Source organism: Vicugna pacos, chromosome 9, assembly GCF_048564905.1.
Source record: "Vicugna pacos chromosome 9, VicPac4, whole genome shotgun sequence".
In the NCBI taxonomy this organism is placed as follows: Eukaryota; Metazoa; Chordata; class Mammalia; order Artiodactyla; family Camelidae; genus Vicugna; species Vicugna pacos.
This window is the reverse complement of record NC_132995.1, coordinates 2,877,936-2,899,864: the sequence shown is the minus strand read 5'-3', so window position 1 is coordinate 2,899,864 and position 21,929 is coordinate 2,877,936. Positions and strand designations below refer to the sequence as shown.

The following is a 21,929-nucleotide window of genomic DNA, read 5'->3' as shown; positions in this document are numbered from 1 at the left end:
TTCCAGCTTAGCAGGCATGAGGTCCTGGGTTCAATCCCCAGTACCCCCATTAAATAAATAAATAAATCTAACTACACCCCCCGCCCCCCAAAAAATCTCAACAGCATGTTCAGTTAAAAATAGCAAATTTTATTGCATGTAAATTATACTGCAATAAAATGAAAAAGGGGGCAAAACATGGAAAATATTTTAATAATTTTGTTTTAGAAAGTACTTGACTACAAATAATTCACTTGATTTGTGATTAGATCAGGTTTGTCGTCAACAGACATACCTAAGAATATTTATGAAATGAGAACTATCTGGCTGATAAATTGTTTACAAATGTCCCAAGAGGTTTTGTGTGGGGTTTTTTTTTTCCAACAAGACAAATCATGCTTTATTTAATTAAAACTGGTGAGTGTGGCTGGTATGTGGCAGAAGTATACAGGGCTGGTGATGAGAGGGTCAGTGGTCAGCACAGCAGGGACATAACTCAGGATGGAGGTGCCAGAGGTCAGATGTCTTGGAAGTGGGCAGTTCTTTGGTAGCTTATCACCTGCTCCCCCGGAGGTTTCATGAGGCTCAAGCGCCCCTGCATGTTCCAAAGGACTGACCAGCAAGGAAAGGCTGGTCTTTGCAAGCCTAGGGAGGCCCCGTCCCCAGGAACTGCAGGAAGTCTTGGAGACAGGATGGAAGCACCTGCACAGCAAGCTCCAGTTTGGCCCCTGAGATGGGGATGTCCAAGGTGGAGAAAGATCCAAAAACTCTGAAACATTGCCTTTTGGCTCCATCATCCAAAGTTGAGCAATGCCAGTAGCAGAGCCTGGTGGGTCGCCAAATGGATTCAGCCCCTCCATGCCACATGAAATAGGCCAGAAAGAGAAAGACAAATACCACATGATACCACTTATATGTGGAATCGGAAGTATGACACAAATGAACTTATTTATAAGGCAGAAACAAACTCACAGACATAGAAAACAAACATATGGTTACCAAAGGGGAAAGGTTGGGGAGGGATAAATTAGGAGTTTGGAATTAGCAGATACAAATTATTATACATAAAAGAGACAAACAACAAGGTCCTACTGTTTAGCACAGGGAGCTATATTCAATATCCTGTAATAAGCCATAATAGAAAAGCATGTGTATACATATATGTTAACTGAATCACCTTGCTGTACACCAGAAACTAACGCAACACTGAAAATCAACTATACTTCAATTTAAAAAAAAAATTTTAACCCTCTCCACTGCAAAGTAAAAAGTAAAAACAAAATAGATGTTTGGGATTATAGGAGGTTGGCTTGAAGGGGTAGGCAGCTGGCAAAAGATGTGGCCGAAGAGAAAAATTTTTCAAAAAAGCAATAATACCAACTATGCTATTATAGTTGCTATATATAATAATACCAGGTATGGTTATTGAGTACAGTTTATTGAGTAGTGTGTGCCAAATATTTAATCTGCACAACAAATATAAAGAATAGGTTTGCTGTTGGGGATGTGGCAAGGGTGATTGGGTCTGGTGAGAAGTTTCTCCCCTTCCTGAAATTGCAGAGGCTCAGAGCTCCTGGACCATGGAGTGGGCAAGACCTTAGAAAGGGAAAAGTTCCACAGAGGCTGTGGTACAGAACCCCAGGCCTGGACCTAAACAGATCTTGTTTCAAATTTCCTGCTCCACCTTTGGATGTATACCTTGAGCAGTAACTTCCCCTCTGTCAACTTCTGGCTCCTCTTACCCATCAAAATGATGAAGACTTAGTTTCTTTCATATGTAAAGAGCTCTTATGAATCAATAAGAAAAAACTCTCACACACACACCCCCACCCACAAGGAGAGAGGGGAGCCTAGGCAAAGGATATGGTGGGCAACTTTCAAAGAAAGAAAGTCAACAAACACATGAAACTACTCAGCCATACTGGGAATCAAAGAAATGCTCATTAGGATAATGACAAGATGATATTTTTCACCCATCAGATTGGCAAGATCAAAGCAATGATAATACCCAGTGTTGGCAAGGATGTGGTAAAACAGGTACACATACCTGCTGGCAGAGTGTCAATTAGTACAGCTTTCCTAAACTACTGCTATTCAGCAAAACATGGCAAAACCGTCTGTGCCTAGCTTTGACCCAGCCATTCCCTTTGGAAGAATTTATGCTAAGAGAATAATTGGTCACTGGAAAAGAAACATACATAGGAAAATGTTCCTCTCTGTAGTAACAAGTAATTCATGGCAAGGACCTAGCCCACAGTAAGAGCCAGAGCGCGCTGGCTGCAATGTTGTTATTATAAAGAGAACAATGCATGCAAATTCATTCCCCTGAGGACCTCCTACTTGATTCCCACACGCACGCAAAGTGTTTAGAATATCTCTTTGGACTACCAGGTAGGCTGAGCACCCCTTTATCATTGTTGATGTTGTTAATAAATTCCTGATGATCATTGGTGCTGTCCCAGGTGCTGAGAGAATTCGCCCTCAATGCCTTCTGCTTTCCCCATCTGAGGGCTTATAGCACCCAATTCCCTCCCTCCCTCTCTCTCTTCTCTCTGTCTTCTCTCTCTCTTTTTCTCCCTTCATCTTCAGAGCCCTCAGCTGACATGGAAAAACAAGTTTAAGTACCATGCTGGACAGATCACATACAGAAAAGTTCAGATGAAGGAGGAGCCCTGATTTCCCAAGGCTCCAGCTATTTGAGTCTTTCCAGCCCAGATGCCACCCAGCTTCCAGCCCACCCCAGCCATCACCAAATGGAGTAGAGATACATTGCCTCCACCAAGCAGATGGCTCCCCTCTCTCCCTGTTGGGTGAAGGGGTGAGAATTTTTTCTTATTGATTCATAGAACTCTTTACATATGAAGGATACTAACTCTTCATCATTTTGGTGGGTAAGAGGAGCCAGAAGTTGACAGAGGGAAAGTCATTGCTCAAGGTATACATCCAAAGATGGAGTAGGAATTTGAAACAAGATCTGTCTAGATCCAGGCCTGGGGTTCTGTACCATAGCCTCTGTGGATGCAGAGATATGATGCCTCTATGCAGATGGCAGATTCGTGAGCAAAAATAAATGTGGCCCTTGTCCGAAGGCATTAGGTCTTGGAATGATTTGTCACATGGCCATAGTAGATGGAACAATTGATTTGCTTGTTTGTTTGTTTGTTTGTTTAGTACAGGTGCTGAGTGCAGCATATGCACAGCTCCATAACTGGGAGGAAGAAAGGGAAGAGGGGAGGAGGGCCAGAGCATGGTTAGGAGGGAAGAGTGGTGAGGAGGAAGAAAGTCAGGAAGGGAGTTAGTGAGTTTCCCTGGAGTTAGACAGGCCCCATACTAACAGCTGATCTCCCAGCCCAGCTACAAGGCAGGGAGGGTAACTGAGAGCTCATGAGAGACAGAGGACCCCTCTCTGTAATAAGGATGAGAAAATTTCCTGCAGGAAGTGGTGGTGATCACAGCCATATGAACAAATAGGATTTCCTCAGGCCAGGAAGGGAGCTCCAAACTGTGAGATTAGCTTAAGCAAAAGATAGCACACAGGTACGTGCAGAGCTGGAGGCGTGTAAGGTGTGGCAGGGGTGGGAGGAATGAGGCTGGAGTGGTTGGAAGATGGAGCCAGATTATGGCTCTTGTGCTAGGCTGAGAAGCCTGACTTTGATTCAGAGGGCTCTGGGGAGCCACGGAAGAGTAATGAGGAATGGAAGGCCATGAGCAGATCTATGGGGAGCCACGGAAGAGTAATGAGGAATGGAAGGCCATGAGCAGATCGATGTTTTAGGAATTTTGTTTCCAGCTGAGATATAGAATATGGACTGAAAAGAGACACAAGGGATGTAGGAAGAGCAGACTTGGGGACCTACTGGGGAAAGTTGACCAGTTGTTCCCCAACATCCATACTTCCTTTCTTGCTCATAGTACCAGACCCACTAGTTTATAGCTGGGTGCATGAACACCCAGGATAAAGAATCATCTCCCAGCCTCCTTTGCACCTAGTTGTGGCCATGTATGTAAGTTCTGACCAATAGGATGTGAGCAGAAGGGACGTGTACTTAAAAGAAAAACGCACTCCCCCCTTTCTTCCTTTCTTTTGGCTGGAAGGCAGATCTGATGGCAGGAGCTGAAGCAGCCTTCTTGGACCATGAGGTGGAAACCCTATTTTGGCAGAGAAATGAGATAGAAGGAGCCTAGGTCTCTGAGGATCACAGAGCTGCCAAATGGGCTCCAGGTCAACTGTGAGAAATAAGCTTCAACCTGATTTAAGCCACGAATAGTCTGGGCCCGTCTGTTAGAGCAGCAAGCTTCCCCATCTCAGAAAACAGGAACTGTACTCTTCCAATTGCCTAGAGCAAAACATGGAGTCACCCCTGTATCCTCTTTTTCTCTCACAACCTGCCAGCCCTTCCTTCAAATTATAACCACAATATGAGCACGCCTCAGCATCTGCGTGGCTGCTAGCTCTCACTGGATTCTTGGGAAAGCCTCCCAGCTGGTCTCTGTGCTCCCCCCGTTCTGTGTTAGCTGTTGTGTGTGTATAACTGAAGCACTATGCTGTGTACCAGAAACTAACACAACGTTGTGAACTGACTGTATGTCAATTAAAAAGCTCTGCTTTTATAGCCCCATCAGTTTCTGATCCTTATAGTGACCTGGGAACCCACAGTCCTCCCCCATCACCTCTCTGACTTCATATCCTCCCCTCTGCCCTCGACACTCTGCCCGGAAACACTGGCCTTGCCGTGTGCGCACCCACCTCAGGACCTTTGCACTGGCCACTGCCCCTGCCTGGAAACCCTTCCCCAGATATGCCCACCCCTCACTCCCTCCAGTTCTTCACTCAGATATCACGGTCTCAGCAAGGCCTTCCCCAACCACACTGACTTTCCAAGAAAACCCCCGAAACACCTGCTGGACTTCCCTGGCCCTCTTCCCTGCTTTATTGCCGCCATCTGGCATACTACACTGTTACCTTTTTTATTTTGTTCTCCACCACAGTGTAAACTCCACAGGGGCAGGTTTGGGGCTGCTGAGTTCCCTGGTACCTAGAACAGTGCCTGGTGTAGAGTAGGTGCTTAGTAAACACGTGTTGAATGAACAGATAAATGTCTTGAATAAATGAGTGGTTACTGGAAGCTTAGGACTGAGGCCGTCGGTTGCTTGAGGTGTCAGAGCAGGCACTGGGACGCAGAGCTGTCTGCCTGCAGGAGCATCCCTTGTCACTGCAGGTGGATCCGCTCATTTAGTTATTGATTCATTCCTTTGTCTATTTTTCATCCATTGGCCGAGCACTGAGCCCTGTTGTAAGCACTTTACACGTCTCCTGGCACCTCATCTTCTACCAGCCTTTACAGCGGGTACTAGGGTTTATGCTCCTTTTAGGGAGGAAGAAATGAGAACAATCTGAGAATCATTTGCTCAGAGAGTAAAGTCACTTGCTCCAACTCAGAATCCAAACTCAAGTCTGTCTGGAGCCTTTGCCCCGTCACTGTCCCCGGGGGCCCCGTATCCACCACCCCCAGCCTGGAAATCAAATTTGTCCAGCTTCAGGAGACACATCCACCCTGGCTCCCTCCCAGAGAACAAACAGCTCCCCACCAGCCTCCCTCCCCCGGCCTCCTCCTCCAGCCAGGCCAGTTCTTCGACTCACCCTCCTGGTGCCACTCCCTGCGCCGTCTGCAGAGCCGGCCAGTCTCAGAGGAACTCCAAGGAAAACGCCTTTCCTAACCCCTTAAGCCTCAAGAAGATCCCCTCTGAGCTTCCAGGCTGCTGGAGCCACCGCCGTTCCGGCCCGTTTCGGGTAGCCCACGTTTGCGTCACCTCCTCAGTCACCCTGGGAGCTTCCTGAGACTCGGGCTTGGGGCAGTCCCCTTTACTGGAGTTTGGCCACCCTCTCATTTGCAATTGTCGTTGTCAACGCCAACATCATGACATCTTCATAGCTCTCTCCAGCCTCGTCTCCTCTAGCCAGCCGCACCCCACCCGCCTCCCCAAGGTGTTCCCTCGGCCTGAAATCCTCTCTGCATTCCTAGCTTTGTCTGAAAATTCAGGTCAAGTCTCCAGTGCCACCTCCTCAGAGAGGCCATCCCTGAGCACCTCACCCGAAGTGGCCACACCTGCCTGCCCCTCAGTCACTCCATCTCTTTGCCTTTGTTTTATTTCCTCCACAGGGCTTACCACAATTGGAAAGTCTTATTCACATGAGTGTGCCTACTTGTTTATCTTCGTCTCCCACCACACCCACTAGAATAGCAACAACACAGGGCCAGGGTTTTGTCTGTCCAGCCTCAGAACGTGCTTGGCACACAGTAGGTGCTTGAGTATTTGCTACTACACAAGGTCGAGACTTTGCATATGCTACTCCCCAAGCTTAGAAGATCATTCCTTGCCACATCTTCCTTGGCAAACTCCTATTCATCCTTCCGAACCCTATCCAGTTATCACTTAATGAGGGAAAATCTTCTTTGCCTCACATGCCCACCACAAAGCCAGAATAAAGGTCTCCTCTGGGGACAATCAATATCCTTTTGTCACCTCCATTAGTTCACGTATCACTGCTAATTGCTACTGTGGGTGCCACAGGGTCTGTTTCCCCAATCAGGCTCTCTTCTTGAGGGCAAAGAAAGAGGCACAAATTAAGTCTCACTGACCATCTATTGAATGAATACATTAATTAACAAACATGTAAGTAAACATATCTTCTGAGACCCAGCTCCCATCTAATTTACTTGCCCTGTCCCCAGCAACCTGCCATATCTCCCATTTCCCGTGAATTTGACCCCCCTGCTTTGTCCTAAGAATTCATCAGCAAATCCTACAGCTGAGGAATGGGGTAGGGGATATGCATTGGGAGAGGAGGATGAGGCAGGAGATAGGGGTGGTTTCAGATATGATACACGGAGGATCTTAGCTTAAGGTGCTGCAGTGAGAATTCTGTTTGGTTCCTGGGAGCTTGCAATGGAGAGGATAGTCCAGTCCACCGAGGACAAAGCTTTCCCAGTTCGGGGACAGAGGCAAACTCAGATCCACAGAGTCCTAAAGCTCACTCCATAAAAGGCACTGCACTATCGGTATGGGCAGGCATGGGATTGGAAAGGGGGCCGGGGACCCGGTTCCCCCTCGTGAGTCTCCAAGACCCAGATTTGCCGCCTGGGACTTACTGAGTCAGACTATGTGGGGTGTGAGTCTCCACTGGCACTTGGGAACCACGTGTTCCAGCTTGGAGAGAGGGAGGGGCCTCCTCTGCGGCCAGAGAAGGAGGAAGGAGGCCCTGGGCCCTGACGAGAGGGCGGAGGAGGCTCGGTTTCGGCCTCACCTGCTGCTCCAGACCACAGAGCAGCGGGTTGTGGGGGAGCCTGCGCTGGCTGCACTCTCCCCCTTCAGACCCACCCGTCCTCCTTCAGACCCAGGACCCCTGGCCCCTGACTCCCCCTGAACGCCTCTGTGAGAGCACTTCTCCACCTGCACCTGGAGCAAGGGCCTGGCTCAGCCAGCACTGCGTTTATCTTGGCCTTGAGCCACTGTAACCTTGGGCTAGTGGCCTCCCTACTCAGCCTCTGTCTTCTCTCTCCGTGGGGTACCAATCTGCCTCACAGAGAGTAACCGGTCTGCTCCTTCCCTCGGACCCCAACCGAGGCTGGGCCAAGCTCAGAAAACATGGCACGGAGGGACGCGTTACAGACACAGAGTGACAGAAGCTGGACACAGGGAAGCGCAGGACGCTGTGCCTGCTGCACAGGAGAGAGCCGCTCGCCCAGCACGTCGGTGTGTCCAGCCGCGCACAGCACCCCCGCTGGCTGGTCAGCCCTCCCCTCCGTGGCTCAGGCAGCTCCAGGCCTGGAACACTCCTCCCTCATCCTCTAGGCCACCTGGGGCTGCCAAACTTGCCCTTCAGGTTTAGCCCTGGCCGCCCCTCCTCCTCCAGGAAGCCTGCCCTGACCCTCGGAGTGGCCACTCCTGGGCTTCTGAGGCACCCTTAGCAACTGCCATTATAGTACCTGTGGAATGAAAACCTATCTGTGTGGTTGCTAACACTCACCTGGCATTTCCTCTTCTCCGGTTACTGCACTGAGAGCTCCCATAACCTCCTTTGATCCTCCCAGTGCTGTGATCCCCATTTTAGAGTTGAGGATCTGGGGCACAGAGAGGCTAAGTAATTTGCCCAAGGCCACACAGCTAGAAAGGGGCCAGGTCACGAGGTGTTGGTGCAGAGTAACAACAAGGGAACAGGGTCTAAACTGTATGGCCTGGGTTCAGCTGTCTCCACCCGTTATTAGCTGTGTGGCTGTAGACAAACAACTTGCATACGCCTCAGCTTCCTTGTGTGTATAACAGGGGTAATTGAGCCCATTTCATAGGATGCAGTGAGGTTTTTAGAAACATACCCACACATACACTGCACTCAGAGGAAGACAGAAGCACACAATAATTGTTACCAGAATTATTACATGGCAAAGCCAGGACTCGAACCCACATCCACGTGGGCTCTTTGCCATCCCATCACAGAGGTGGTTATTTTTCTTTCTCTCCATTGTTTCATCCCTGTCGATCTAGGGCCAGGGTGTGCCCTCTCTGATTTCCAGCCTCACTTAGTGTAGACTGTGGGGTCAACATGTGCTCAATGAAGCAATGAAGCAATAGTGCACCAAATGCAAAAACTCATTCATTCAACCCGTGTCACTCCAGTCCTTACTGTATACAAGAGCCGATTCTGCATGCTGCAGGTAGACTGGGGGACTGAGCATACAATGGTCTTTGTCCTCGGTAAGCTTACATTCTAATGGAGGAGACATAAAATAGACAAAATGAACAGATAACACAGTGTGTTAGATGGTGATAACTTTCAGAAAAACAAAGTGTTGGTCTGAGGGGGAGAGATTATGAAGGAGGGGAGAGTAAGGGCTGCTGCATGTTAAATAAGGTGGGCAGCCAGGCCTCTCTGAGGTGGTGCCATTGTAGCAAAGACCTGGAGAAAGTGAAGGAGCAAGTCCTGAGGATATCTGAGGAAAGAGCGGTCCAGGCAGAGTACAGCAAGTGCAAAGGCCCTGAGGCAGAACGGCATCCGGGTGCTCAAGGAGCAGCAAGGAGGCCATGTGCTGCAACAAGGAAAGAGATAAGGTAGAGTAATATCCCTTTTGGCCTTGTGGAAGGCCCTCTTTTATCCAGAGAAACAGGGAGCCATTGAAGGATTTTGAGAAGGAAGTGATGTGAGCTGACTTAGGTATCTCTGGGGCCCCTGCATGGAGACTGGACTGGGAGATGAAGGCAGCAGGGAGACCACTCACTGCATGTGAAACCTTGAGCAAGTCTCTGAACCCTTATAGGCCTCAGTTTCCTCATCTGTGAAATGGAGACACCCAACATGCACCTGACTGGGGTGGGAGAAGAAGTGATGTCTATAATTTATTTAGCAAGGACCATGGCACAGGGGAAGTTCTCAAAAGGAGATTTTATGCCTGAGGAGCCTGTCAACTTCCATGATGTCCTTGAAGCCCTGCTGGCCATTAAGTCTCACCTCTTATCATAGGGAGTTATTCAGGGAAATTTCCAAAGGAAGAGGGAAGGGGAGGGGGTGGGAGCGGAGGGCACTGGTGAAGACAGGAACCCCAGACAGTAGGTGTGCGCAGAGCAGGGATGGACACCAGCCTTAGACACGGAAAGATGGATGGCCCTGGGGTCAAAGCCCACCCTTCCACATGGACTATGAACAAGTGGAAATTAACTTTGCAGAGGTATCAGGAGAATTCAAAGGGGGGATTCCTGATGTGTGCAGGAGTGTGACACCAGATTACTGTTGTGATCCTGCTAGTGCTGGGATCGAAACACTTGTACTCTGGCTGCCCTGAGGACGTCCCAGCCCCCACCCTGGGTCTTTCTGCCAGCCCCGCCCAGGGGCCACTCCAGCTAGGCTGGACCAGGTGAGTGCTCAGGTATGCGGAGGCGGGAGGGCCTTGGGAGGGAGCAGGAAGGAGGGGCCGTGTCTAGAAGGGAGAGAAGAGGTCAGAGCCTCCCGTCGGACAGAGCCTGGCAGCCGGTGAGGAGGGGACCCAGGGAAGAGATCTGGGTCCTAGCGAGGAGGGACTGGAGGTGAGGACTCCTGGGTCTTGGGGAGGAGGAGCAAGGGGCTTGGACTCCTGAGTCCTGACACAGGAAAGGCTGGGGAAACTCAGCTCTAGTCCCGAAGAGGTAAGGGCTGGAAGACCGGACCCCAAGACCTGAAGGAGGACTGTAGGGGCCACAGGGGCTGAAGAACTGGATGAATTGTTCTCTGAGGAGTCGTGGGGTCAAAACCCTTTGGTTCTAAGGGACAAGGAGCTCTGAGCCTGGACTCCTGGGCCCTTGAGAAGGTAAAGGCTGGGAGACAGGATCCCTGGCAGAGGAAGGGAAATAGAGCACATGTAGTTTTTCTGGGAGCTGAGTACACGGATCACTGAGGGACTGAGGGCTGTGGGCTGTGTGCTAAGTGTGAAAGAGGAGGGGCTGGGGGCCTGGACTCCCGGGTCTGAGGGAGAAGGGCCTGAGGGCCCGGATTCCTGGTCTAAGGGCTGAGGACCTGGGGCCAGAAATCCCGGGTCTGAGGGAGGAGGGGCTGGGGCCAGGAAGCATAGGTCTTGCAGTCAGGTCAGCCCTCACCTCTTTCCTGGCTCCCAGGGCTCCAGGCGGTGGGAGCTCCCCATTCTCAGCATCATGAGCGCCACCGGTGGGTAAGTACCCCTGTCCATCAGGACCCTCCCTCAGCCCCCCGCTTTCACCCACACCCACAGGTGGCATTTACAGCAGCCTGGGCATGGACACTCTGCAGACCGCCTGAGCTTTCTCCCTCCTGCTCCCAAGCAGGCAGACCTGGATTCAAATCCATGTGCTAACAGTCTTTCAGCAGTCGTGTGACCCTGGCCACACCCTATCCGTGAAACAGGGACAATTTTGAGAGCTTGACAGGATAAGGCACGTATAGGACTTAGCAGAGAATCAAACCTGCAGCAGGTGTTCAACTCATGAGACCTGCTGTGGCTGTTGTTGTTATATTATTAAATATTGACCCTTTGCTGAAAAATTAGATCTGTTTATAATGAAGGCTTGAGTCTCTTGGAGTGAACAGGGAGAAGGACAAAAAGAGAAGCCTGGGAGATGCACAGGAGATGTAAGGTAGTGAGTTCTCTAGCTCAGGGGGTAATCAAATTGTAGGGGGATTTGACTGACAGCAGTAGGATGAGGAGCAGAGGTTTGAATGAAAGGGTTGCTCATCATCTCTCATCTTGATCCACCCCCCCCCACCCCACCAAGCTCTGAGCTTCTGTAATTTCTGTGGAAATGGGGACTCAAGAATTCTTGGAGAAAGTGATCTTGAAGAGGAGGTTGAGGGCAGGGGGAGAGAGAGAAGGATTTGACTGAAAAGATCCTGGCCTATGGGGGTAGGAACGGAAGAAGATACTCCCAGTACAACTGCTGTTGTGAAAAAATCCCTTTTATTGAGTAACTACTGCATATTAAGTCCGTTGCATCATCAAAACAGCAACAGTTTTTGAGGCTGCAAAACACTTCAGCTGCATCATCTCATTGAATTTGCTCAACAGCCCTACCAGATGGAGGCTATAGGGTAACTAACCCCTGTCTTACAGAAAGGGAAACTAAGGCAGGAGAGATGGTCTCCTACCCAAGATCTTATGGCAAAGCAGTAGCTGACAGGGAATTCAAACCCAGATCTGTGTGACAGTAGAGACCAGACTCCCCACCACCACCGAGCACCACTGCCATTCTTATTTTATTAAAGTCCAGCTCTAGCCCTGCCCTCCCCTGCTCAGAACCCTCCATGGCTCCCATTGCCCTCACAACGAAGTGGTGCAATTCTGCTTGGCACTCAAAACCCCCCATGATCTGCCCCCCAATTCCCACAGCCCCTCTCACCCCTCTTTTCCTTCACTAGCCCAGAAGCTTCCCCCAAACGGAGTGCCAAGTCCATCTATGGTGAGTTTAGGGGCAAGGAAACCCCAGGCAGAGAGAAACTAGGTTTAAGGGAGGAGGTAACTGAGGAGCTGGATTCCTGAATTTTAGGAGGGAGGGGGCTGGGGGCCTGGACCTTTCTGTCTTGGGGGGCAGGGCTGGGGGTCTGGTCTCCCTGGTCTCCTGCATCCATTTCTCCTCACCCTGCAGAACAGAGGAAGCGTTATTCCACAGAGGTTATGGCCGATGTTTCCCAGTATCCAGTCAATGTGAGTCTGGGGTCTGTGTTGCCACCGGGAATCTTGTGGGAGGAAGGGCGGGCCTGAGGTGATGGGATGTTGAAAGCAGTTGGACCTCCAAGCGAGAAAGAACTTGGGAAACTCACTTTGCTCATCTGCCAAGTGAACTTCTGCCTTGCCTCAGATGTGGGCATTCAGTGGAGGAACTCAGTTCCACTTGAATCTGCCAACTTTTCCCCTGAACCAGTTCTTGTGCCGGGTTGGACCACAGGGACAAATCAGATGCAATCCTGGATGGGTAGGGGTCAGACAAGGTCCAGAGGTATCAGCAAAAGGTCCCAGGTGCTCTAATGGAGGTAAAGGTGCTTAGAAGGGACTAGATAAAATCCAGACAGTCCCCTGCCTTCCAGGAGCCTTTAGCTAGAGCCAGGTGCTAGTAATTCAGAAGGAAGACACAAAGGACACTGGGAAGAGGGGGAGCAGGTGATCAGAGAAGGTTCCCAGAGGAGGTGTGGTTAGTCGCAGGCTGGAGGGCCGATTCCAGGGAATTTTGAGCACACCTGACTTCATCCTCGGACTCACTGCTTTCTCCGTGTCCCCTTGCCAGCACCTGGTGACCTTCTGCCTGGGTGAGGAGGATGGCGTGCACACGGTGGAGGACGCCTCGCGGAAGCTGGCCCTCATGGACAGCCAAGGCCGCATCTGGACCCAGGAAATGCTACTGCGCGTGTCTCCCAAACACGTCGCGCTTCTCGACCCGGACTCCAAGGTGCCACGGGGCGCGCGGGTGGAAGGAGTGGCTGGACTGAGCTGGCCGAGGCGTGGAGAGCTTGGCCCTGGAGACATCAGGGGTCTGAGTGTGAATCATGACTCCTGCACGTCCTTCCTCTGGGAACTTTGGCAAAGGACCCCTCCCCATTTTGAGCCCCATTGGCCTCATTTATTAAACAGGGTCGTTATCCCTAAACTCGAGGGGTTTTCCTGTGCAGTGCCTGTGCCCGCTGGCACTGCTGTCGCCGCTTAGGCGTATCCTTGGCTCCAGGCCTCAGTTTACCCGCTGTCCCACCCCGCAGGAGGAGCTGGAGTCGTACCCGCTGAGCGCCATCGTGCGTTGCGACACGGTAATGCTGCCGGGCCAGAGCTGCTCACTGATGCTTCTCGTGTGCCAGGACTCCGAGCGCACGCAGCCCGACGTGCACTTCTTTCAGGGCCTGCGTCTGGGGGTGAGTGGGCCGGAGTCGCGGCCACCTCCCAGGACCGGGCTGGGACGCTGCAGATTCCAGGGGCGGAACTGGAACTGGGCGGAGTCCGGGCCCGGGCCGCCGGCCCGGCGGGGCCTTTAAGATTGGAGGCGTGGTCTGGGGCAAAGGCGGGGTCAGGGCCAGCTGAGGGGGCGTGACCTGGAAAGAAATTCCGGAAGGGAGGCGGGTTTGAGGACAGGTTGAAATAGGGTTGAGAAGGCACGTGAGGGTGGAATGGAGACGGAGGCTAAAAGCTCAGGCAGAATGTGGACAGAACAGGAAAGAGAGGGTCTGAGTGTGGTCTAGGGGCGAGGCGCCACCTGGACGAGGCCTGTGGTTGGAGAGTGACATAGGTCAGGGACAGTTTTAAGGCCAAGGCATGAGTCCAGGGCGTGGACGTACGTGGATGCTGTGCGTGAGCGATGACTGCACGTGGTCTGGGGCGGAGCCAAGGACTCGAGCCCGAGCGCCACCTGGGGTGGGGTGGGGTGGGGTCGTGGCTTAATTGGCGTGATTGGCAGGTGGAGCTGATCCGAGAGGACATCCAGGGGGCTCTTCACAGCTACCGCTCGGGCCGCGGGGAGCGCAGGGCGGCGGCGCTCTGGTAAGGGGGCTGGACTGGCAGCAGGGAGAAGAGCGGACCAGCAGGTCTCTGGGAGGCCGTTTTCCCTCTTTGGGCCACAGTCTCCCATCCGAGAAATCTGTTGATACCATTGGCCTAGAGCAGAGCGAGTTTTAAATGGGGTCAAACAAACCGAGCTTCAGATCTTCCCTCTACCTCCCAAACAGGTGTACCCCTCCTCACAGGAGTCCTCAGTTTCGCCTCCGTCTGCCTCAGTTTCCCTCCTGAGAGCTCTCCCCGCCCCCAATGTCTCACCCAGCTTTCTCCCTACCATTCTGATCCTAGGTTTGACCAACCCTTTGGGCCACAGTGTTTCCGATTTAAGCCCAAAATTTCTCCCCTCCCTGGACCCCTTGGTGCGCCCAGCCTCTGTTTTTCCCCTTCTCCCTCCGCAGGGCCACGAGAAAGGAGCTGCAGCTCCGTTCCTTGCCCGCTGCGGAGACCCCTCCCCTGCAGCACCGCCCGACAGTCCGCGCTGCGGTCAGCTGGGTGGAGCCGGCCGCGGGCTGCGGGCGACCCCAGGTGGATCCCATCCCAGAAGCAGAAGAGGTGCGGAGGCCCGCCCGGGCGGAGGCCTCCAGCAGCGCTGACCCGGCCTCCCGGGACCTGGGCCCCCATGGCCCCGAACTAGCCAGTCTGCAGGCGGAGCGGGACGTGGTGAGCTGGGCGGCCTTAGGGCTGGGGGCGGGATTGGCTGCAGGTGTGACTCTTCTGTCAGGGGGTGGGCCTTGGTTCTAGGGACCAGGTCAGACTCCTGGGGGTGTGGCCGGCTTTAACTGAATCGAGGCAGGATCAGGCATCAGAGCGCGCGGCCTGGCATGAGTGTGTCTAAGCGTCCTTGGTTTGAGAGGGCTTCAGCAGGAGAATGAGGGTCCAGGATTCAGGAGTCCCAAGCATCCCCCTGCTCTGCTCCCCCAGGACATCCTGAACCACGTGTTCGACGACGTGGAGAGCTTCGTATCCAGGCTGCAGAAGTCAGCGGAGGCGGCCCGAGTGCTGGAGCACCGGGAGCGCAGCCGCAGGACCCGGCGCCGGGAGGCGGGGGGTGAGGGGTCCCCCCAGTGGCAATCCTGAGCATCCCCTCCCTGTCCACTCCCCAATATCCTCCCTCTCCCCAGCGGCTCCCCTCGCACCCCCTGCCGGTTTGACTCCCTATGGCTGTCTCACTGGTCTTTGCCTCTCTTTGACCCTGTCTGATGTTGTCTGCATGTCCTCCATCCCCGCGCCTGCCTCCTACCCACAGAGGGCCTCCTGACGCTGCGGGCCAAGCCGCCCTCAGAGGCCGATTACACCGACGTGCTTCAGAAAATCAAGTACGCCTTCAGCCTGCTGGTGAGGACGCGTCCATGCCGGGGCGTCAGGGGGCGAGGGGAATAGCAAACCTGACCTGTCCGCACACTGACACCGGCGCCTCCCCCGCTCCGCAGGCCCGGCTGCGCGGCAACATCGCCAACCCCTCCTCCCAGGAGCTGCTGCACTTCCTGTTCGGACCTCTGCAAATGGTGAGACGCCCCGGCCTCAGCCCCCAGGGCCCCCTGCAGCAGGAGGGCTCGACGTTAAGGAAGTGTGATGGCGTGCCCCCTCCCGTGCCCCTGCCAGATTGTGGACGCTTCGGGCGGCCCCCAGTTCGCGAGCGGCGTGCGGCGGCCGCATCTGACTTCCGAGGCTGTGGCGCTGCTGCGGGACAACGTCACCCAACGTGAAAACACGCTCTGGACCTCGCTGGGAGACTCGTGGACCCGCCCGGGGTAAGGGACCGGACTGAGAGTCGGGGGGCGTGGTGATTGGAGGGGCGGGGTTGGGAGTCAGGACACGTGGTGGTTGGAGGGACAGGACTGGGAGGTAGGAGGCGTGGTGATTTAGGGGCGGGGTTGGGAGGAAGAGGTGGGACTAGGAGGGAAGGTAGTTGTGCGTGCGGTTAGGGTTCGGGTGTCGCCGAAGAAATTGAAGATGAGACAGGACTGTGTCAAATGCCAGGATACGATTGGAGGAAACACCAGTAACTAGGGTGTAGGAGAGGTTTAAGACTGTAGGATGTATATAGACGCTTTGCTGTCGATGGTGGCATGTGGGCGGTCTGCTGAGCCTCAGACAGCAGCTGTCCCCTGTGGTGGTGGTATGGCGGTGCCCATGGTTCTCTCCTAGGCAGGCCTGTCACCTCCAGGTGGTGTTGTAATAATTTGTACCCAGGACCTGTTTTTTCAATCCTTCACCTTTCCCCGAGAAGTGTGTTGTTTTCTGTTTTAAAAAGTTGTGAAATAAATCTTTGTATTTTTAACACCTTTATTGTATAATTCCTGTACAATAAATTACCCATATTTCAGATGTAGAATTTGATGAATTTTAATAGCTGTATACACCTATGAAACCACCACCACAATCAAGATAGCTAACATCTTCACCCCCCCCCAAGAGGTGCAAAATTTGAACTTTGATTTATCCCTTCCCATTCCCTTTTCCCCTGGCAACCATAAGTTTGTTCTCCATATCTGAGTCTTTTTCTGTTTTGTAAATAAGTTCACTTGTGTCCTATTTTTAGATTCCACATATAAGCGATACGATGTTTTTCTTTCTCTTTCTGGTTTACTTTACTTAGAATGATGATCTCCAGGTCCATCCATGTTGCTGCAAATGGCATGATTTTCTTTTTTACGACTGAGTAGTATTCCATTACATATATCTCCACATCTTCTTTATCCAGTCATCTGTCGATGAACATTTAGGTTGCTTCCACGTCTTGGCTATTGTAAACAGTGCTGCTGTGAACACTGGGGTGCATGTGTCTTTTCGAATTATGTTTTTCCCTGGATATATGCCCAGGAGTGGGACTGCTGGATCATATGTTAAGTCTATTTTTAGTTTTTTAAGGAACCTCCATAGCTGTGCCAATTTACATTCCCACCAGCAGCATAGGAGAGTTCCTTTTTCTCCACACCCTCTCGGGCATTTATTGTTTGTGGGCTTTTTAATGATGGCCATTCTGACTGGTGTGAGGTGATACCTCATTTTAGTTTTGATTTGTATTTCACTAACAATTAGTGATGTTGAGTTCTTTTCGTGTGCTTGTTGGCCATGTGGATGTTTTCTTTGGAGAGATGTCTGTTTAGGTCTTCTGCCCATTTTTTTTATTGTGTTGGTTATTTTTTTTAAATCATAGGGCTTTTTTTTTGTAACATGATAAAGACTGAACCAGAACTCCAACCCGAACAAAAGGCTGGGCTTAGGGGAATGGGGTGGGGTCTTACCGAGGGGGTGGGCTTAGGAAAGTTTTGGCCTGTGGTTTTGGAAAGGGCGCAGGCTGTGTGCTTGGAGGCTGAGAGCTTCAAGGTGGTAGAAGCAGAGCCAGAGGCTGGGCTTAAGGGAAAGGGGCAGGATGTATGTAGCCAGAAACCCAGTTTGGAATCAGGTGAGATTCAGAGGCTGGGGCACAGCATGAGTGGAGTCGGTATTTACAAGTATAGTTGATGTCCTGGGTGCAGCTTAGAGGCAGGGGCAGGGCTTGGCAAAAAGGGGCAAGGTTAGAGTTGTTGGAATAGAACAAGGCTTAAAGGAAGGGGGGAAACTTCGTGAAGTTACTGACAGGGCTAAGTCTGGGGCCAGACCAGGATGCCTGAGCCCTTGGCCCCTCCTTGGCCACAGGCTGGAGCTACCCCAGGAGGAAGGACCCCCATACAGACCTGAGTTCTGCAGCGGCTGGGAGCCCCCAGCCACTGACCCAGAGGGCGGCACCTGGGATGACCCAGTAGAGAAACAGCTACAGCACGAGCGGCGGCGCCAGCAGGTGAGGCTACGTCTTCAACCAGAGCAGCCAGCTCCCCTGGGCGACACGGGTGGCCAGGTCGGGAATTCTGGGGGGCAGACGTGGCCCCACCTGACCCACTGCTCTTTTCCCCTGCAGCAAAGCGCCCCCCAGGTTGCTGTCAATGGGTGAGTGTTAATGGGTGAGAGCTGGGTCTGGTGGGGTCCTGGTGGGGTTCATCCTGGGGGCTCCCAGTGCTAACTCCGCCCCCCTTTTTTCTTTTTCCTTTTGTCTTCCTGATTCTTCAAAGGTGGGTGAGGTGGCACTGAGACAGGGGCCCGGGCTGGGAGAGGGGGGAGGATCAGGGAGGGAGGGAGAGGGGACCCAGACTTCTGAGTCCGAGGGAGGAGGGAACTGGAGGCCCAGATTCCAGGGTCTAAGGGAGGAGGGTGCTGGGAGTGGGTAAAGTCTGAGAGGGACCACTGGGTCACCAGAGGTCTGGAAGAGGGCAGTATGGTTTCCCAGGGCCTGGGAAGCTACCTACCTGGGTTCCTATGAGAACTGAGCCCTGGGTGTTGGCGGCAAGAGGTTAGGAATTGGACAGTTGGGTTTCAGAGTAAGGCTCAAGTCTGGTGCTTGGGACCTCGGAGATCCAGGGGAGTAGGCTTGGGACTTAAAGGGCCAAGGGGCAGGTTTCTGGGGAAGTTAGAAGGTGGTGGTATCTCTGGGCTCCTGAGAGAGGCAAAGACTGGGCTCTCCCAAGGCTCTAAAGCAAGTGTCTCCGTCCCTGCAGGGTGTCAGGCTGGGGACTTTTAGGAGGTAAAAGGTCAAGGAAATTAAAGCTTAAGAGCTGGACTCCTAGGTCTCTGGAGGAGGAGAGAGCTGAGAGTGCAAGTTCATGGCTCCAGCAAGTAGTGGGGGTGCAGACTCTTGAGTCCTAGGGGAAGAAGGGCCTAGAGGAGCCTGGACTCCCTGGGCAAGTCAGGGGCAGGTGGGAGGGAAGCTGCGTGGCATGAGAAGAGACCAAAGCAGCAAGGCTGGAGGAGCACAAGGGGGTCTGGGTGAGGGCCCAGGCAGAGCCTCAGCAGGGACAGCGTGCTGGGAGCTGCCAGCCCCGCACAGGGGGCGCCTCGGCCCTGAAGACCCCCCTCTCCCTTGCACAGGTAGGCCTGAGGTGCCTTTTACTCGGGTGTCAGAGCTGCCTGGTCTCGCGGACTCCCCCTTCCCTGCTTATGACAGCCCTGGCTTTTAACTGACCTTTTTCGCACTTCAAGTTCTTTGCAGGGAAAATGGAAACAATAACAATCCCTCCCTGAAAGAGTGAGAAGTCTGTGAGGTTGTAGGGCTAGCAGTTAAGAGCTCAGGGTCATGGCCGCACTCAGGTTCACGACCAGGTGTGTGCAGGTGGAACAGAGTTACTCAGGACAGGAGCTCTGGGCCAGCCTGCCCGGGGCCCCAGCCTACACCTCTTTTTCGCTCTGTGACTGTTACATCACTGTGTCGTTTTACATCACTGTTCCTCTCCTGTAAAATGGAGATAATAGGGCCTCTAGAGGAACTAGGGGGTCCAAACTCATGATTCAACCAAGGGATGTCTCTAGTATCAAACCAGCTGATAGATGTAACAGACTTTGAACGGCGTCTGGCATGTAATAAGTACTAGATAAGCGTTCGCTACTGTTCTTACTATGGTTATGTGTTGTCATTATGCTTGACCTCAGTACACAGTGGTGCTCAGTAAACAGCAGCTGTCTCTAGCTGTGTGATCTGGGACAAGTGACTTTATTTCTCTCAGCCTGAATGTTCTCATCTATACCATGGAGCTGATGCTAGTACCCATATCATGTGCTTACAGCACGGTGCGTGCAAGGAGCACAGTGTATTCAAACTGTTATTCCCATTTCAAACCTCGGTTAACAGTATTAACCTGGCTGCTGCCTTGACCCCCTGCTTGGCTTTAACCTCAGCTCACACAAAACCCTACAGCCCAGAGCAGCAGGGCTGGCTGCCTCCTTACCCACAACCCTCCCCCTTCTCCTCAGTCACGGAGACCAGGAACCAGAAGCTGAGCCCCAGCTGGAGCGGGAGCCGGCCAGGAAGTGGGTCCTATGTAATTACGACTTCCAGGCCCGCAACAGCAGCGAACTGGCCGTGAAGCGGTGGGACCTGTTGGAGGTTAGAGTGATGGGGGGCTGAAGGGTTGGAGTTGACCCAGCCCTAGCTGCAGACACAGCCTCTGAACCCTTCCCTCTACCTCTTCCAGGTCCTGAATGACGAGCGCAAGTGGTGGAAGGTTCGGGACCAGCGCGGGCAGGAGGGTTATGTACCCTATAATATCCTGACACCTCACCCGGGGCCGCCGGGGGGCCACAGCCAAAGCCCTGACTGCAGCCTGGTGAGCCAGGGCAGACTCCTGGGACTTGCGGGAAGAGGGGTTAGGGGTCAGATCCTGTGTCCTGGGAACAAGGGGCATGGGGAGTAAGGGGTCAAGGTCACCGGCAGGGAGGTGGCTGAGGATTCAGAAATTTACCTCCAGGAGGAGGGAGGGGGTCTCAGTCCTCTCTGATCCAGGTATTCTCCTCTTGCTCCCCTCTCTAGGAGAACAGTACTCCTCCTCCCGCCTCCGGATCAGCGCGGGCCCTGGCTCCCGCTCCCCCTCCGCCGCCGCCAGCCTTGGCTCCGGCTCCCTGTCCCCAGCCAGCACCGGCCCTGGCTTCTGCTCCGACTCGGTCCCCCCGGGGCAGCAGCGAGAGCCTCAACAACATGGACTCCAGAAAACAGGGTGAGTATTGGGGGCACCTCCTCGGTGAGCCGTTCTTGTCCTCGCTTTCCAGTCAGGGAAACCGAGGCTCAGAAAAAGTAAACGGACCCTCAACCCCATCACGAGGACACTGGAGGTTCCTTACCCAGTGAGCCCAGGGCCCTTCGCCCTGAGTCCCCCCTGCCTTCCGGTTTCCCGCTTGCAGAGAAATTCTCCCAGATGCTCTGTATCAACGAGGAGCTGCAGGCACGCCTGGCCAAGGGCCTCACGGGCCTTAGCCGTGCAGCCTTGGGGCCCCGCGCCCCGGAGCCGCAGCTCAGCCCGCGCTCCAGCGCCTCGGAGGTCCGTGCCTGGCTGCAGGCCAAGGGCTTTAGCTCGGGGTGAGTGTGGCGGGTGCAGGAAAGGGGACCCTGAGACATGGAAGCTAGAGGCAGAGCACCCTGATTGGCCGAGAGGGGGCAGACCACGGCGGGTGGGGGGCGGCTTAGTCGAAAAGGAGTGCAGCAATTAACGCCAGGCTCCGATTGGAGTCTCCAGGGAAGCCCCGCCTCCGTTTGAAGGCGGAGTGCAGCCCGGCCCCCTGCGCCATCCCCGAGGACGGCGCGCTGTGGTTGGTGGGTGGGGACTCAGGAGCCGTCCACAGCCCCCCAACCACCCAGCTTGAGAACTAGAATGCTGCTCTGATTGGACAAGGGGCGTGAAGTGGCTGGTGGGGCTTAGGAGGATTACGCTGTGACTGGCCCTCGCTGCCCCTGCTCAGGACCGTTGCCGCGCTGGGCACGCTGAGTGGTGCGCAGCTATTCTCGCTGCAGAAGGAGAAGTTTCGGGAGCTGAGCCCCGAGGAAGGGGCGCGCGTGTTCAGTCAGGTCTCGGTGCAGCGTGCGCTGCTGGAGGTGAGCCGGCACGCTCGTCCTGGGCCTGGTCCGGGGAGGGCACCAAGGGCTCAGACGCCAAGGTCCTGATTTCCACCCCACCCTCCAGGACAAAGAGAAAGTGTCAGAGCTGGAGGCAGTGATGAAAAAGCAAAAGAGGAGAATGGAAGACAAGGTGAAAACGGAGGTCCTTTGATCCTTCCCCGCCCCTCCGCGAAGTTTCGCGGCAGCCCCGCGGGAGAACGGACTCTGCACACTGCCCGCACCAATGGAAGCAGATCCTTCCAGGGATTGCGGACCTGTTCCAGCCGTGGTCTTACCTCATCCTGGTAGACATACTGGCCGGTCCTTGCTGGAGTCTCCTGAGCAGGTACTCTCGGGTTGGCCAAGAACGGACATTGAGACAATTTAGGGGAAGCGCTTGTCCTCGGGAGCCCTGTGCATTGTGATACGCTGCCCAGTCTATAAACAGTCTCCTTACCAGGTGGTGTCAACTGCTGTCCCTTCTCTACAGGGGCCAGGGACCTACCCTTCACCCCAGCTAC

At 53.6% G+C, this 21,929-nt stretch overlaps 1 protein-coding gene across 5 annotated transcripts; it reads left to right on the top strand.

Annotated features, from left to right (window-relative positions):
* Positions 1 to 9,886: 9,886 nt before the first annotated feature.
* On the top strand, positions 9,887 to 21,878 carry EPS8L1 (EPS8 signaling adaptor L1). 5 transcript variants are annotated; one of them, XM_031681604.2, is made up of 20 exons: positions 9,887 to 10,003; positions 10,621 to 10,673; positions 11,894 to 11,934; positions 12,121 to 12,179; positions 12,757 to 12,918; positions 13,223 to 13,372; positions 13,912 to 13,994; positions 14,408 to 14,669; positions 14,931 to 15,057; positions 15,256 to 15,344; positions 15,440 to 15,514; positions 15,612 to 15,760; positions 17,652 to 17,793; positions 17,911 to 17,939; positions 19,794 to 19,926; positions 20,015 to 20,146; positions 20,350 to 20,533; positions 20,718 to 20,892; positions 21,273 to 21,405; positions 21,494 to 21,878. In XM_031681604.2, exons 1-20 carry the CDS (start codon positions 9,902 to 9,904, stop codon positions 21,578 to 21,580), a joined length of 2,367 nt encoding a protein of 788 aa, XP_031537464.1. In that variant the 5' UTR covers positions 9,887 to 9,901; the 3' UTR covers positions 21,581 to 21,878. The 5 variants fall into 5 exon arrangements, 4 of the variants coding, with proteins under 4 accessions (XP_031537464.1, XP_015105085.2, XP_072822645.1 ...); XM_015249599.3 differs by having other exon boundaries at positions 17,652 to 17,939; XM_072966544.1 differs by having other exon boundaries at positions 9,924 to 10,316; positions 17,652 to 17,939.
* Positions 21,879 to 21,929: the final 51 nt, after the last annotated feature.